Genomic DNA, 13,167 nt, shown 5'->3' with positions numbered 1-13,167 from the left:
GTTCAAGTTGGAATCAACTCATTCATTCTACTGGTCCAACACCTATATCAAAAGAGAATGGATCAACTAATAAATTCGACCAATCCCAAGTTGACCAATCTATCGGTATGTTCGCGTGCGCATGTGTCATGTCCAACGTGTTATGGTTGTTATCAACTGAAATATGTTGATCGTGATTATAGTTATGATCATTTGTCGAAACAACACTATTGTTATGACTATTTGTCGCATTTGTCGCGTTTATGTTCTCCGTCGTCATGCTGTTGTCGATCAAGAACGAACCCAAATCACCTAATTGACCTAATTGCTGATTCGTACAATCCACCAACAAAGCCGGACTACCTCCTAAAGAAGATAGTATATCTTGTGATCTGGCCAATAAATCAATTTGAGCTTGATATTGAACTTGTTCATTTTGATTTAAATTCCTTCTTGAGTAAATATAAAATAATGCTCTTCTTAGACAGATATACGCTAGGCATATACTTTGGATCACATATGATGGTAATCCCCCAATTCCAACAGGGAGCCCGTTGGTTTGTGAAAGTAAGATATCGATTAGAGCTGAACTGGTGGGTAGATAGTTTGTACCTATCGTAGATAATCCACGTAATTTAAGATCTGGTGAGAATGGTGATGGAAGATTCTGATTTAAGATTGATAGTCTCATAATTAGTGAAAATTCAATGAGTCTAGAATCGAATTCTAAAGAATGATAGCCTGCAATTCGAAACGAAAGATCAGTGTCAGTGAATCGGCATATTACGTGTGATCACAAAAGATGAACAGAATGTATGTCATCGGTTCGGCGATATGGTGTAAAAACACCCTGGGGACTCACCAACGAGATCTTTCCTAGGATGCAGACCATCTCTAAACTCCTGTATACGTTTCCTGTAATCTGTCACCTGGTCTATACATCTGGTCAGACTGTCCGGCTCAATCTCCACCTCGCACTCCACTTCGTACAGCGTCTGAAGGAATTCTCTCACCCGATCAACCAGATCAGATTCCTGCTGCAGGTGAGAGACAGTCAATCGGATCGATTCGGATGCAGAGGGATGGTCGGATGGGATGAACGGTGCGGGCGATTCGATGGGGTGACCGATAGGTGTTGAAATGATGTGCAAGCTGTGTTGGATATTTGACGTCAATAGCAGTATCAAGGAAAAGGAATGGGCAAAGAGGTTATGATATCTTACATATTGTATCGGTTTATTATTGCTGTCCATTGAAGAACCAGAACCGGATTGGAGTTTAGTCGTCGATCAAATTGGATGAGATGGTATTTAGATGGACTCACCAATAAGACCAAATCTAATTGTTTGGTTGACCAATGTTCAACCAAATCATTCCTATTACTCTCTCTAAGGATCAATCTCATTTTCTGATCCCAGCCCGAGCTCTTACCGAGATTATAAGCTAATGAGATCATCCTCAACGAGCTGAGATGTTGTCTTGATGATAGATTTTTCTTCACGGGTGCAAAAGAAAGTATGAACAAAGCGAATATTGTCTCAGAGCTGGTCGATCCTGATAATATCGCCATGAGTGATTTCTCAATGAAATCAATCAATATTGATGTATCGATAGGTATGATCGAGTTCTTATTGGTATCGGTATCGGTATGCGTAGATATGTAATATTAGATGACTAGGTTGATAAAGCTCTGAGAAGGTACGGACGTGGAGGTAAGTAGGAATGTGTGGAATGGGTATATAGAGGAAAATCGATGTTTGAACCTAGGCATATAGAAGATACTGATAAGTGTGAATGTCCTACGTAGTAACATGCATGACTTACAATTGAAATCCCATTTCCAACTGAGTCTTATTGATCAACCCTAATTCCACCGCGTCAGGTAGAGAGTTTGGGTCCGTTGCATTGAGTAGGTGCTCATCGAATACTGGGATAAGTCCATGCCATGATTGAGGTAAGAGCGGATGTGATGTTTTCGTAAGATGCTTGGATGGTAGTGGTAAATGTGCATCTAAGTGATAATCATGATGTCCATGTTCGTTCAATGTCAATCTCGATGTTTCAGCATTGCGATTCTGTCGGGAATGATCAGAAATGAATCTTTGTTCCAATTGATTGAATCTCGCTTCTAGTTGTTTATATCTCTTCTCTTGTCTTTCTATCTTCTCCAGCAAATCACTGTTGCCATTCCCATTCCCATTCCCATTTGTGTTTTTGTCGATTTCGTTGAAGCCTGTACGGCCATCATTGGCGTTACCGTCATGTGATCCCGAGCTATTTGCGGAACTGTTCAATCCAGCTAGCGAACATAGTTTACCCTTCCTTCTGCAAATGAAACAGCCATCTGTCCTTACATCCTCACAACGCGTCTTTGCACTAAAGCAATATTGACAAGCTCGATAGACCCTCGTCCGTTTAGGTGCTCGATTGGTCGGTGGGGGCTGACATCCAAGACCAGTATAAGAAAGAGTAAGCATAAGCAGGTGCTGAGATATGGGAAGATATCCTGATGCTTACAGTGATATCTCGAGGCATACTCTATACCTGGCTGACTTGTTTACATGTATGTGTACCAACTGGGTGTATGAGGTGAGTGATTTCTGATTTCATGGTTTATTTATATATTTTATAAAGGGGATTGATTGATCCGATGCCGCAGAGTCAATCATCTATTCTAATGTGGCATTTCTTCATATCTCACATAAGCACAGCTTTGGGGAAATTCTATGTAGAGCACGCCAAGCACATGTTCATCTACCTGTCCATTCTGGTCTCCATGGGGAGTGCTATCACTTCATCATGACTGTTGACTGGATGAGTCACAGCAGTGAAACGTATGCCGCGGGAGATGAGAGGGTCGCTTCGGAGCTTGATATACTGACTTTCAGTGGATAACATCCCTTGAATCGGTTCCATGCAGGACAAGGCTGTATATCCCTTTCCCCGTTCCCACATGCCCCATTTCAGCAAAGCTAGACCGATGCAATGGGTGAATCCGTCCATCATACTCGGACATAGCAAGTTGATATGATAGTGCAGTAGATGGATGGGCTGGATAAGCACAAGGTAAACCAACCCACTGCGAAATCAAGCTACAACGCCGTGGGAGGTGATCTGCCGGACAACCTGCCTGACCCTTAGATCCAGAATCGTCACCCCCAAACTCACCCGAAACATCGACTTTCTTCTTCTCATATCCTTTGTACTGTGGCTATTTGCTTGTAGCCTTATCGCTCGAAGGGATGAGCTTGACTCTCTGACAGACTATGAGAGATCTACCCTCTTCTTCGTATCGAATGCTAATTCAGTAGCTCACAGCTTCAGTTCCATCTCCTCTAGTGGCATGTTTGCTCCGTGTGCGAGCTGGAAAGTGTGGTACCGGAGAAAGGCGACCGAACACCTAAGCTAAGGCGTCTTTTCCAGGCTTTTCAGATGTGACCCTTAAAAGGGTTGAAGCGATCGGGTAGCTAAGCTGCCTGCCTGTACTGTTGCTGTATTGTATGTTTAGACCCGTCATTTTGCTGGAACTGCACTGCACCTGTTTCATTCAGTAAGGACTAGTTGGTCACCTCTCGCTAAGGAAAGGATTGATTCCATTGGGGCCCGGAGAAGTACCTCCAACCTCTCCGATGACTTGACTAGCTATCGTCCACTGCCAACTTGCTATCACTTATGTTTCTCTCGAAGTATATGAGGATAAGAGCACACCTAACAACCATACATGTATGATGACCTGGGACGATACCGATGCAGGCATGCTGGAATAACGATATATGTGTCAGGCGAAAGACAAGCTTACGACATTTTTGGTGTAGTACTTGTGGACGTAGTTCTGTCATACAGGGCAGGGTCCAAGACTTTTAAATCCCAAGTCCAGGGAAGTAGGTGTAACCCCCTGGGTTTTTTTTTTTTGGCAAGGGTATCTCCAGAGCAAGTAGTCACTCACCCGAGTCCTATAATCCTATTAACCTTCATGGCAAAAACCCGTTGCCCACTCACTCAGCCAGAAATCGTAAGTCTGCATAGATCACAGTTTGACTGAACAGTTCATCTGATTTTTGCCGCATTATAATCCCTATCATCCCATTGCATTGTATTGTACTACTTGTCTTTATTCGATTGATTCTTTTAGTCGATAGATTGGATTATCTTGGAGATTCTTCATCTGGCCAAGAAGCTCAAGGACGGCCAAGGGTGGTTAATCGATAGAGAGATCAAGATTAACGATCGAAAGGCAGAAACAAGTGGAGCAATCAATCATACAATAATACAACTATACAATCACAATCGCCTTTCCATCCATTCACGAACATCCAGCATCGTATCGATTGGCCATAGTCACTGTACATATCATCGGATCACTTGCTAGATACAGATACATACGACGTATGAGTACAACAGGTAAAAGGATCTAGAACGGGATAGGCATCTGTGTATAGGAATAGCTCGATCTCACCAACCTCCACACGATCGCAGTCTTTGAATTGGGTCTCGACAGATAGAACATTCCAAATACAAACGATTTATCGCTAGCAAGCATAACCATCTACCTTCATAGGGAAGGACCGTTCGCTCAGGGATATAATCATCAAGTATATATCAACGTTGGTCGTTGATTTCACCGTCTAGGAGCTTACAGTGAGCTGCAATCTCCGTCAAACAGCTTCCTCTCAGGCAACTCATGCTAACGCTATACCAGGAGTCATGTCGTCTTCTCCACCTCCTAATCAGACCTCAGATGATCAACCGATACCCTCGATGAGACCAGTCACCCGTCCCACTCCCAATACCACACCACAAAACTCATCTGATTCCGTACCATCCTCAAACTCGAGCAGATCGCAACGTCCTCAGTCTGTGACCATGCCTGCCAGGCCAGTATACGCCACTGGTCAATTCTCAACCGATAGACAATCTCAGAAACCTGATTCGCCCTCTCAGCGCGTTGCCAACTCTTCAGGGCCAGGTCAAAATAGAAAAGCTACCACACCGACGCATGAGGGACATGGTCCCAGATATAGTGCATCCATCTCACCCTCAATGGGCAGTGCCGGCCCTTTGAGTCCTTCATCCACCTATGGTAATAACAGCTTCGTCTTTCCAATGAGATCGGTATTCCAAGGATTGAACTCTTCAGATCAACCAACTGGAGAATCGTCTGGTGGCGCACCCCTCAATAGAGTCCAGTCTCGATCCAGCGATGCTAGGGGTCCCGCACCAAGACATGGTGGACAGGATAGTCGACGATTCTCCACAAGTTCGATAACGGCCGACAACGATGCCGGAATCCAGACGATTGCTCAGATGTTACAGGAGCAGGACGAGAACGATAATCAAAAACCTAAAGATAAAGGAAAAGGTTCGGCGACATTCAATGTCAAACCCACTAATACGACACCTGGAAAGGGTGTGACCACCCCTTCAACTCCAATTACGACCACGAACTTCCCTCCCTCAGATCTTTCAGTACCGTATAAAGACGATTCTGCTCCGAGTAGTCGACGGGCAAGCGCTGAAGATGAATCCTCAAAAGCGACTACGACTGACAGACCCAGTCTGGCAACGGGGGGTAGTTCAGGAACTGTCAAACATGCCAGTGACACTGGGACTGATACACCTGTGAATCCATCGGCGGAAGGGGCAGGCAGTGGATTACCCCAAAAAGATAGGACTCCCGTTGGTCAGCCGCAAACTACCCCCGTATCGGTCAATTACAAAGATTTCCCAGCCGAACAAGGCAATGCCGGTGAAACCACCAACTTCTCCTCGGCAGGTCATGGAGAATCGTCTTCTCGACCTCAACACGACAATAAACCAGAACTCCAACAACCCAAACCTCGGCATGCCATTGCAAATGCTTTGAATGATCTGGTGGAGAAGAAGAGGACATCTACGCGAAGTGGATCGAGAACTAGCTTGGAAGTTGATGAATCCGGTATGAGATCGCTCATCAACGATTTCAGTGGAATAGTAAGGCTAGGTGAGGCTGGATCTTTCACTTCAACAGGTGGTACAGGTACTGGAGGTGAAGGCAATGGTACGAGAGAAGGTTCCGGTACTGGCACGAAAAGCAGTCATGGACATCCGGTTGGTGATTCTCGATCATTCGGGAAAGGTGGACCTAGTGGACCCACCACTGCAGCTAGGTTAGCACAACAGCAGCGTCAACAAGGTCACGCCACCACCACTCGACAGTCGGTCAGAGACTTTATCAATCAACAGGCACGTACGGTCAACATGGCCGACCCCAATGCTCCTACCCCCTCGCCCGTGCCAGAAGTACAAGAGGAAGTATCGGACATGTCTAGCCTTGGTCAAGGTGATGGACTAGGTATCAATACAGGTCCGACACCTGCCGAAGCTGTTCAATGGGCCCAAGACACGGAAGAAAATAGCGCACCAGCATCGAGCGAACGAGCGCTGGCTTCTGGAGAAGATGAGAAGGATGAATTCACTGCGTCCACCAGCGAAGATGGTTCCGAACCAATCGTCACATTCCGTTTCGAACATGTATCGGATAACGATGGACATCATGTGGTAGTAGGACGAGAAGGGAAATTGAGGAGATGTGAAGACGAACCCATCACTACACCTGGCGCGGTTCAGGGGTTCGGTGTGTTGATGGTATTGGAAGAGGACTATGACACTGGCGTTCTCACTGTTCGACAGGTATCTGAGGTAGGTATATCGATTGGAGATCCACATTGGTCAAGCTGACTGTAATTTGAATAGAATGCGACTGAACTCCTTGGTCTCTCGCCGAAATACCTGTTCAAGCTTGACTGTTTCACTCGGATACTCACCATTGACCAGGAAGATGTATTGAGAGATAACCTCGAATATCTACCTATTGCTGAAGGAGGTAAAGGCAGTGTGGAAGAGGAAGGCCCCTCGGTATTCTTGCTGTCAGGTTATGGAGAACCTGGTAGTGATGATTCTGAAGAAGACGAAGAATCGGCCACTTCAACTGGCAGCGTCAATGGTCGAAGGAGAGAATGGACATGTTGGGTAGCTGCTCATCGACCCAAGAGTAAAGCAACAAAACAAGTCGACGAGAAGGGCGTTGAGATACCGGCACCTGATTTGATCGTCTTGGAATTCGAGCTGGAGCGAGATGACTACAATCCTCTTATACAACCTTTCGAGCCACCCAACTTATCTTCCACCAATGGTTCCGACACACCCGAATCAGGAAGTTTCACTGGTGCGAGTGTCGGTGATCAATCTAGCAACGGAACAGGATCAGGAGGAGCTTCTGCTGGATCATCTCTTACTATAGGATCGACCACTAGAGTTGGCGGTCATAGAGGATCAGACGGATCGACAGTCATGACCGCCGGGAATTCGTCGACACCTAACACTTCTCAAATGGCCAGTGGAAGTCATCCTTCATCGATGTTACCTCCTGGTGCCAAACCTATGGGGTTGGATGGACTCGAATTCGAAGTGCCCATCGAGAAGATCATTGAAAGTACCACGAATCACGCCAAGCCATTACGTGCTCTAGAACGTATGCGACGAACGGGACAACATGGAGGATCGTCTACAGATTCTGGATCGGGAAGTAGAGGCGCCAGGGGTGCTCGTCGTCCTCGAAGGGGTCCACCGGCTGGTACAACAGGTACAATGGACGTTTTCGCTGTCTTGGGTCAAATAAACGACCAACTTGGTTCTGCACCCGATCTGGAAACGTTCCTGAAGATCACTGTGGGAGTCATCCAAGATCTATGTCGATTTCACCGAGTATTAATTTATCAATTTGACGAATCGATGAATGGTCAGGTAGTATCGGAATTAGTAGAATGGGGTAAGACCACAGATCTATACAAGGGGTTGATGTTCCCCGCTGCGGATATTCCAGCTCAGGCGAGAGAATTGTACAAGATCAACAAAGTTAGGCTGTTATATGATCGAAGTCAGACAACAGCACGAATGGTCTTGAGAAGTAAAGAAGATTTAGATACCCCCCTGGATATGACACACTGCTATCTTAGAGCCATGAGTCCGATCCATATCAAATGTAAGTTCATGATGACTTGTGACTAGAATTAAGCTTATGCATCTCCCAACTCAGATCTCGCCAATATGCACGTACGATCATCTATGTCTGTCTCAATTATGGCATTCGGTCAATTATGGGGTTTGATCGCTTGTCATTCTTACGGTCATCATGGAATGAGAGTGTCTTTCCCTGTCAGACAGATGATGCGAATCTTGTCAGATTCCATATCGAGAAATATCGAAAGGTTAAGTTATGCTCAGCGACTGCATACGAGAAAGCTTGTGAGTCGCAGACAACCATTCTCATTCCTCAAATTATACTGATACCGCTGTTAGATCTCCACCATTCCTACCCAATCTCACCCTACTGGTTATATCGTGTCCAACGCGGATGATCTGCTACAAATCTTCGATGCTGAGTCCGGGCTGTTGGTCATTGGTGACGGTTGTAAACTTCTTGGACAGTAAGTGTATACGCGAGGTAGTGATGGACGCATAGCTAATATCTCGCAGAAATGAACAAGGTCAAGCTATGTTGGCCATCGCTGAGTATCTTCGGGTTATGCGATTTGAGTGAGTGCTGTCTCATATGTAATTCGTCATCACCGCTAACGTCTTTGATTAGCACTTGCAAAGCATCCAACCACATACAGCGAGATTTCCCCGATTTGGTTCTCCCACGAGCTCAGGATACCATAGCCGGATTGCTCTACGTACCGTTAACCGCCAAAGCTGGTCAGGATTTCATTGTGTTCTTACGAAAAGGTCAAGCTCGTGAGGTGCAATGGGCTGGTAAACCATACAAGGATGAAAGGGCGGGTGATTCAGCAAGTTTAGAACCAAGAAAATCCTTCAAGACTTGGTCTGAAATCGTCACAGGCAGGAGCAGAGCATGGACGGACGATCAACTTGAATCAGCTGGTGTCTTGGCGCTTATCTATGGTAAATTCATCCAGGTCTGGCGAGAGAAACAATCAGCTATGGCATCCAATCAACTCACCGCCATCTTGTTATCCAACACAAGTCATGCAGTCAGAACTCCTCTCAGTCAAATTATCAACACTCTGGAATTGGCTTTATCTGGTAACATTGACTCCGATGTAAGGAGTATGCTGGAGAACAGTCATCAAGCCTCGAGGGCTTTGTTGTTCCATGTCCATGATCTATTGGATCTTACTCGAATTGAAACTGGAAACGAACAATCCTTCAACGATCCATTCGATATCCGACAATCGCTCACTGATGCAGTGCGTTTGTATCAGACCGAATCTTCAAGACGAGGTCTGGACTTCCGAGTTATCATGGCCGAAAACTTGCCTCAATACGTCATTGGGGATTCTAGAAAGATCAAGACAGTCATTTCTAATTTGGTGGCGAACTCAGTCAAGTTCACCGAGAAAGGTTTCATCGAAGTGTATTGTGGTCTCCAGCAAAATACCTCTTCCGATGGGGGTGGATCTCAAGAACTTGTCAAGAACGGCCAAGTACCCATCGAGATCGTTATCAGTGATTCAGGCTGTGGTATCGCGACTGACAAACTTGAGGCTATGTTCGTCACTTTAGAAGGCGCGGACGAGTTGAGAGGATCTTCCAACGGATTAGGTCTAGGTCTCGCAGTAGTAGCGCGAATAGTCGAACAGTTAGATGGACAATTACGTGCAGAATCGGAAGTAGGCGTAGGAAGTCGATTCTTCTTCACTCTACCTATGCTTGTTCATCATGGGCGACCGTCATCGTCGAAAGATTCGAAGTCTTCTAGCAAGATGGCTATCAAGAGCCGAGCGGGAAGTTCAGGCTCAGGGTCCGTCGCATCGCTCCGATCAGGATTATCAGAAGTCGATTCGTTCGTCAATGATTTCGGTAATAGTCATATGTTGCAGGAACCTGTCGCCGCTGATGATCAACGTATCAAAGATGCCGAATACAGAATGAGTAGACCTGGTACTTTCCCTGTTACGGATTCCTCTTGGCCTGTCAAGCCCAGTAGGGTGGATGCGGATGTGGATCAATCTGTCCACAGCGAATCACCTCCAGTGGGTCGATCACCCGAAATCTCACATACTCCCAGAATGGAATCTAGGAGATTATCCTATCGACCTTCACCTAAAGCTTCTATCGACCACCCCAAGCTCACTAGTCAAAATGATATTAGACGAGAATCAGCTTCTTCTACAACTTCAAATCTTAACACTCCAGCAGGGAAGAGCCCAGATCTGTCCAAATCGACGCGGGTCAAGAAGACTTCAGATGGTAAAAGCAAACTACGAGTGATGGTCGTTGAAGATGATATGATCAATTCACAGATCTTACAGAAAAGATTGAAAATGGACAAACATGTGGTCAAAGCTGTGTCAAATGGTCAAGAGGCCGTCACTGCCTTGCAGGATGACTGGGATTTTGATGCTGTCTTGATGGATATTCAGTGAGTATGATGACTATACAAAGGGAGGGTCTTCACTGATTATTGTGATCCTTCGTAGAATGCCAATTATGGATGGGAGACAAGCTGCTCGGGAGATACGCAAACTCGAGACTAAACTTTCACCTCAGACCGACATTGATCCATTACGTGTGGATGGGAGGATCCCCATCTTTGCTGTTTCGGCTAGTTTGTATGAGATTGATAGAGGGAATTTGGCTGAACATTTCGATGGATGGTTATTGAAACCACTTGGTAAGTTGATCCGCGCTAGTCTGAGTCTGATAGACATCATGTCAACTGGTATGAAATGCATGCTGAAGGTCTGTATAATAGAGTTCGCTAGAGTAAGAGTACTGCTGGCTGCACTGGAGGATCCTGTCAAGCGGTCCGCGGAAGTTTACGAACAAGGTCAATGGGAGAAAGGAGGGTATCTCAGAAGTGAGCTTATCTGTTTCTCACAACGCTCATGTCTGAATAACAATGGCTGATTCGACCACGTTATGTACTTCAGATGCGCCGTCACCATCACCTTCACAGGGTGCCTGATAGTCACTCTTTCAACTTTTGACTTTTTTTTCCTTTCTGATATTCTGTTTACTCCTCTTATAATAGATCGGACCATTCTCTGGGTTATTTACAAATTTAACGAAAGAGCTCACGATTGTAGAGAGTACACATACACACGTACATGTTTAGCAATATCAGTCTCCTTGATGTATTTTTAGATTTTCCTTTCTACAAATATACTCGTACTCAAGTTCACACTCAAATATTATATAGATCAATAGACATGTCGTTTTCATGTTTGATCTTTCGATCTTTTTCATCTATACAAATATAATTGATTAATAAAATCATCTTTTCATCGAATATTGCAAGCTTAGTACAGAAAATGTGGTGTTCCATTACCAGATATTTATCGGAGAGTGTGAAATGATACATAACCGAAATGAAAAACCTTGCTGAGGCTGAACCGTGAAACTAGCGCGATTCCTGATAAGACGTTCGGACACACCCATCGTCTATGATCCCCTCCGTTCCAATCATCCAACGTGCGGCACTGGTCGGACTGGGCTGTTGAGAACATTGATTCTTGAGGAATTCGGGTGGCGATGTACTTGAAGCCGTTAGGGCAAAACGCGAGAATAAGGATATGTAACGGAAGTCATCCAAATAAAGTTCAGTAGTGGCGTTTCTGTCATCTTCACAGCCATTTCACCTGGGCTTAGTTGCTTTTCCTTTGTTCCTCTCTCTGCACGGCCCTCGCAGTCTGTGAGGTGGTAGACTACAGTGTCTTTCAGGGTGAGAGAAGAGAATTAAGCAATTGCATCACGTCATTTGCTGTCTTATCGGAAGGGATATATCACCTGCCTTCAAGGGTAGAAGTGCGGTTCGTCGCGAAATAAAGAACAAAGAAAAGGTACGATTCGATTGATCCTTCGAAAGACGAAAAGCGTTAGTATGTAAATCTTGATTTTCCAAAGCAAACTTGATTAATCCCAATCCACGCGTCTTCATGCCTTGCAGTAACCAGATACCAGAAAGGAGAAAAATCAAAATGAAACAGACACTGGAACTGAAGCTGCGATCTATCTTTGGTTGTGTTTCTTCTTCTATCAGTCAATCATTCCTTTACCCATTTTGTTCCTGTTTCTCACCAAAACCATCCTTACTCAATTCAATCTTTCTCAGCAGAGTTGCGCTAGCTCGCTTTCTCTTAGTCTCTTCGCGATTTAGTGGACTACTCTATAGTTCCATTTCTCATTTCATTTAGCAGGCTGAAATAATCACAACCCACCATTGAACTCGTACATTCTATCGTTGATCGATCTACTCACATAATATAACATATAACTCATCTCTACAACAAAACAATCTTTCGGCTGGTCGTATCTCAGATCTATCACTTACCACTCATACTCCTTTCGACAACTCGAACTACCACACCTCAATCAGACAAAATGCGAACATCCACCTTCTTATTAGCCTTGGGTCTCTTCGGATCTGCTTTCTCAGGTAGGTATCCTCTTTCATCGTTTCACGCTTCTTCACGTGAGAGTGTACGACCAATGCTGATTATACGTATCTTGATCTATTTAGCCCCAATTGCCGAACCCAATGTTGCTCCTGTGTTATTCGCCAAGGATCCACTGGCCATTCACAAGCGATCTGAAGTAGTTCCCGAGAGGATCAAAGATATAATTATGACACCGGAATTCCAAGCTGAAGTTGAATCTTCCACCACCGCACAAGAGGACTCTTCATCATCATCATCGTCCTCATCCTCATCTTCGTCATCGCCGCCATCAGACGACTCATGTACTGAGATCTGCGGAATGCAAAGAGTCGAAGGTGCGAAATCCGAGAGAGAGGCTTTATGCTCCTCTGAGGGCCTATTGGTTACTCGTGAGTTCGCACATACCTGATTGATCTGTGGACAGCGGCTGATTTGGCGATGGTCTCAGTCCAATGTGCTCAATGTATTGATCAGACTTGGCCTGATACTTCTTACGAAGATTCGGCTATGGCTGAGTACGAAAGGATAGTATCGGCTTGTGATGCTTCACCACAGCAGTGAGTTATCGACATCCGTTTAGACCTGGTCCTTCGGTCATTCCTTCATGATATTATGCTGACTGGGCGAGGTTTATAGACCTTTCAGAATACGAAAGTACGAATAGACATTCCATTACAATTCATACCGAGGAAAGAAGAATACTCGCTTCGCTTTCTCTCGACTTTTCATTCAACAAGTTCCCGTAGAT

The 13,167-nt window shown here is 45.1% G+C and overlaps 4 protein-coding genes across 4 annotated transcripts; 2 read left to right on the top strand and 2 right to left on the bottom strand.

The window, feature by feature from the left end:
- Positions 1 to 22: 22 nt before the first annotated feature.
- I203_105879 (uncharacterized protein) lies at positions 23 to 1,549 on the bottom strand (the record flags this gene model as incomplete). The annotated part of the gene is made up of 4 exons (XM_065517856.1): positions 23 to 720; positions 842 to 1,131; positions 1,203 to 1,224; positions 1,300 to 1,549. 4 exons carry the CDS (start codon positions 1,547 to 1,549, stop codon positions 23 to 25), a joined length of 1,260 nt encoding a protein of 419 aa, XP_065373160.1.
- A 96-nt stretch (positions 1,550 to 1,645) lies between these two features.
- Positions 1,646 to 2,514, bottom strand: I203_105878 (uncharacterized protein; the record flags this gene model as incomplete). Its single annotated transcript, XM_019145028.2, has 3 exons — positions 1,646 to 1,742; positions 1,804 to 2,420; positions 2,497 to 2,514. 3 exons carry the CDS (start codon positions 2,512 to 2,514, stop codon positions 1,646 to 1,648), a joined length of 732 nt encoding a protein of 243 aa, XP_019006363.2.
- Positions 2,515 to 4,683: 2,169 nt separating this feature from the next.
- Positions 4,684 to 10,948, top strand: I203_105877 (uncharacterized protein; the record flags this gene model as incomplete). Its single annotated transcript, XM_065517855.1, has 9 exons — positions 4,684 to 6,657; positions 6,712 to 7,999; positions 8,054 to 8,262; positions 8,317 to 8,444; positions 8,494 to 8,553; positions 8,606 to 10,402; positions 10,461 to 10,654; positions 10,736 to 10,840; positions 10,914 to 10,948. The coding sequence occupies 9 exons, from the start codon at positions 4,684 to 4,686 to the stop codon at positions 10,946 to 10,948; spliced, it is 5,790 nt and encodes a 1,929-aa protein (XP_065373159.1).
- Positions 10,949 to 12,363: 1,415 nt separating this feature from the next.
- Positions 12,364 to 13,083, top strand: I203_105876 (uncharacterized protein; the record flags this gene model as incomplete). The annotated part of the gene is made up of 4 exons (XM_019145026.1): positions 12,364 to 12,418; positions 12,503 to 12,808; positions 12,868 to 12,976; positions 13,056 to 13,083. The coding sequence occupies 4 exons, from the start codon at positions 12,364 to 12,366 to the stop codon at positions 13,081 to 13,083; spliced, it is 498 nt and encodes a 165-aa protein (XP_019006361.1).
- Positions 13,084 to 13,167: the final 84 nt, after the last annotated feature.

This window comes from Kwoniella mangroviensis, assembly GCF_000507465.2.
Source record: "Kwoniella mangroviensis CBS 8507 chromosome 1 map unlocalized Ctg02, whole genome shotgun sequence".
Classification (NCBI taxonomy): Eukaryota; Fungi; Basidiomycota; class Tremellomycetes; order Tremellales; family Cryptococcaceae; genus Kwoniella; species Kwoniella mangrovensis.
Note: the sequence above shows the minus strand (reverse complement) of the source record. Positions and strands in the feature narration are given on the sequence as shown.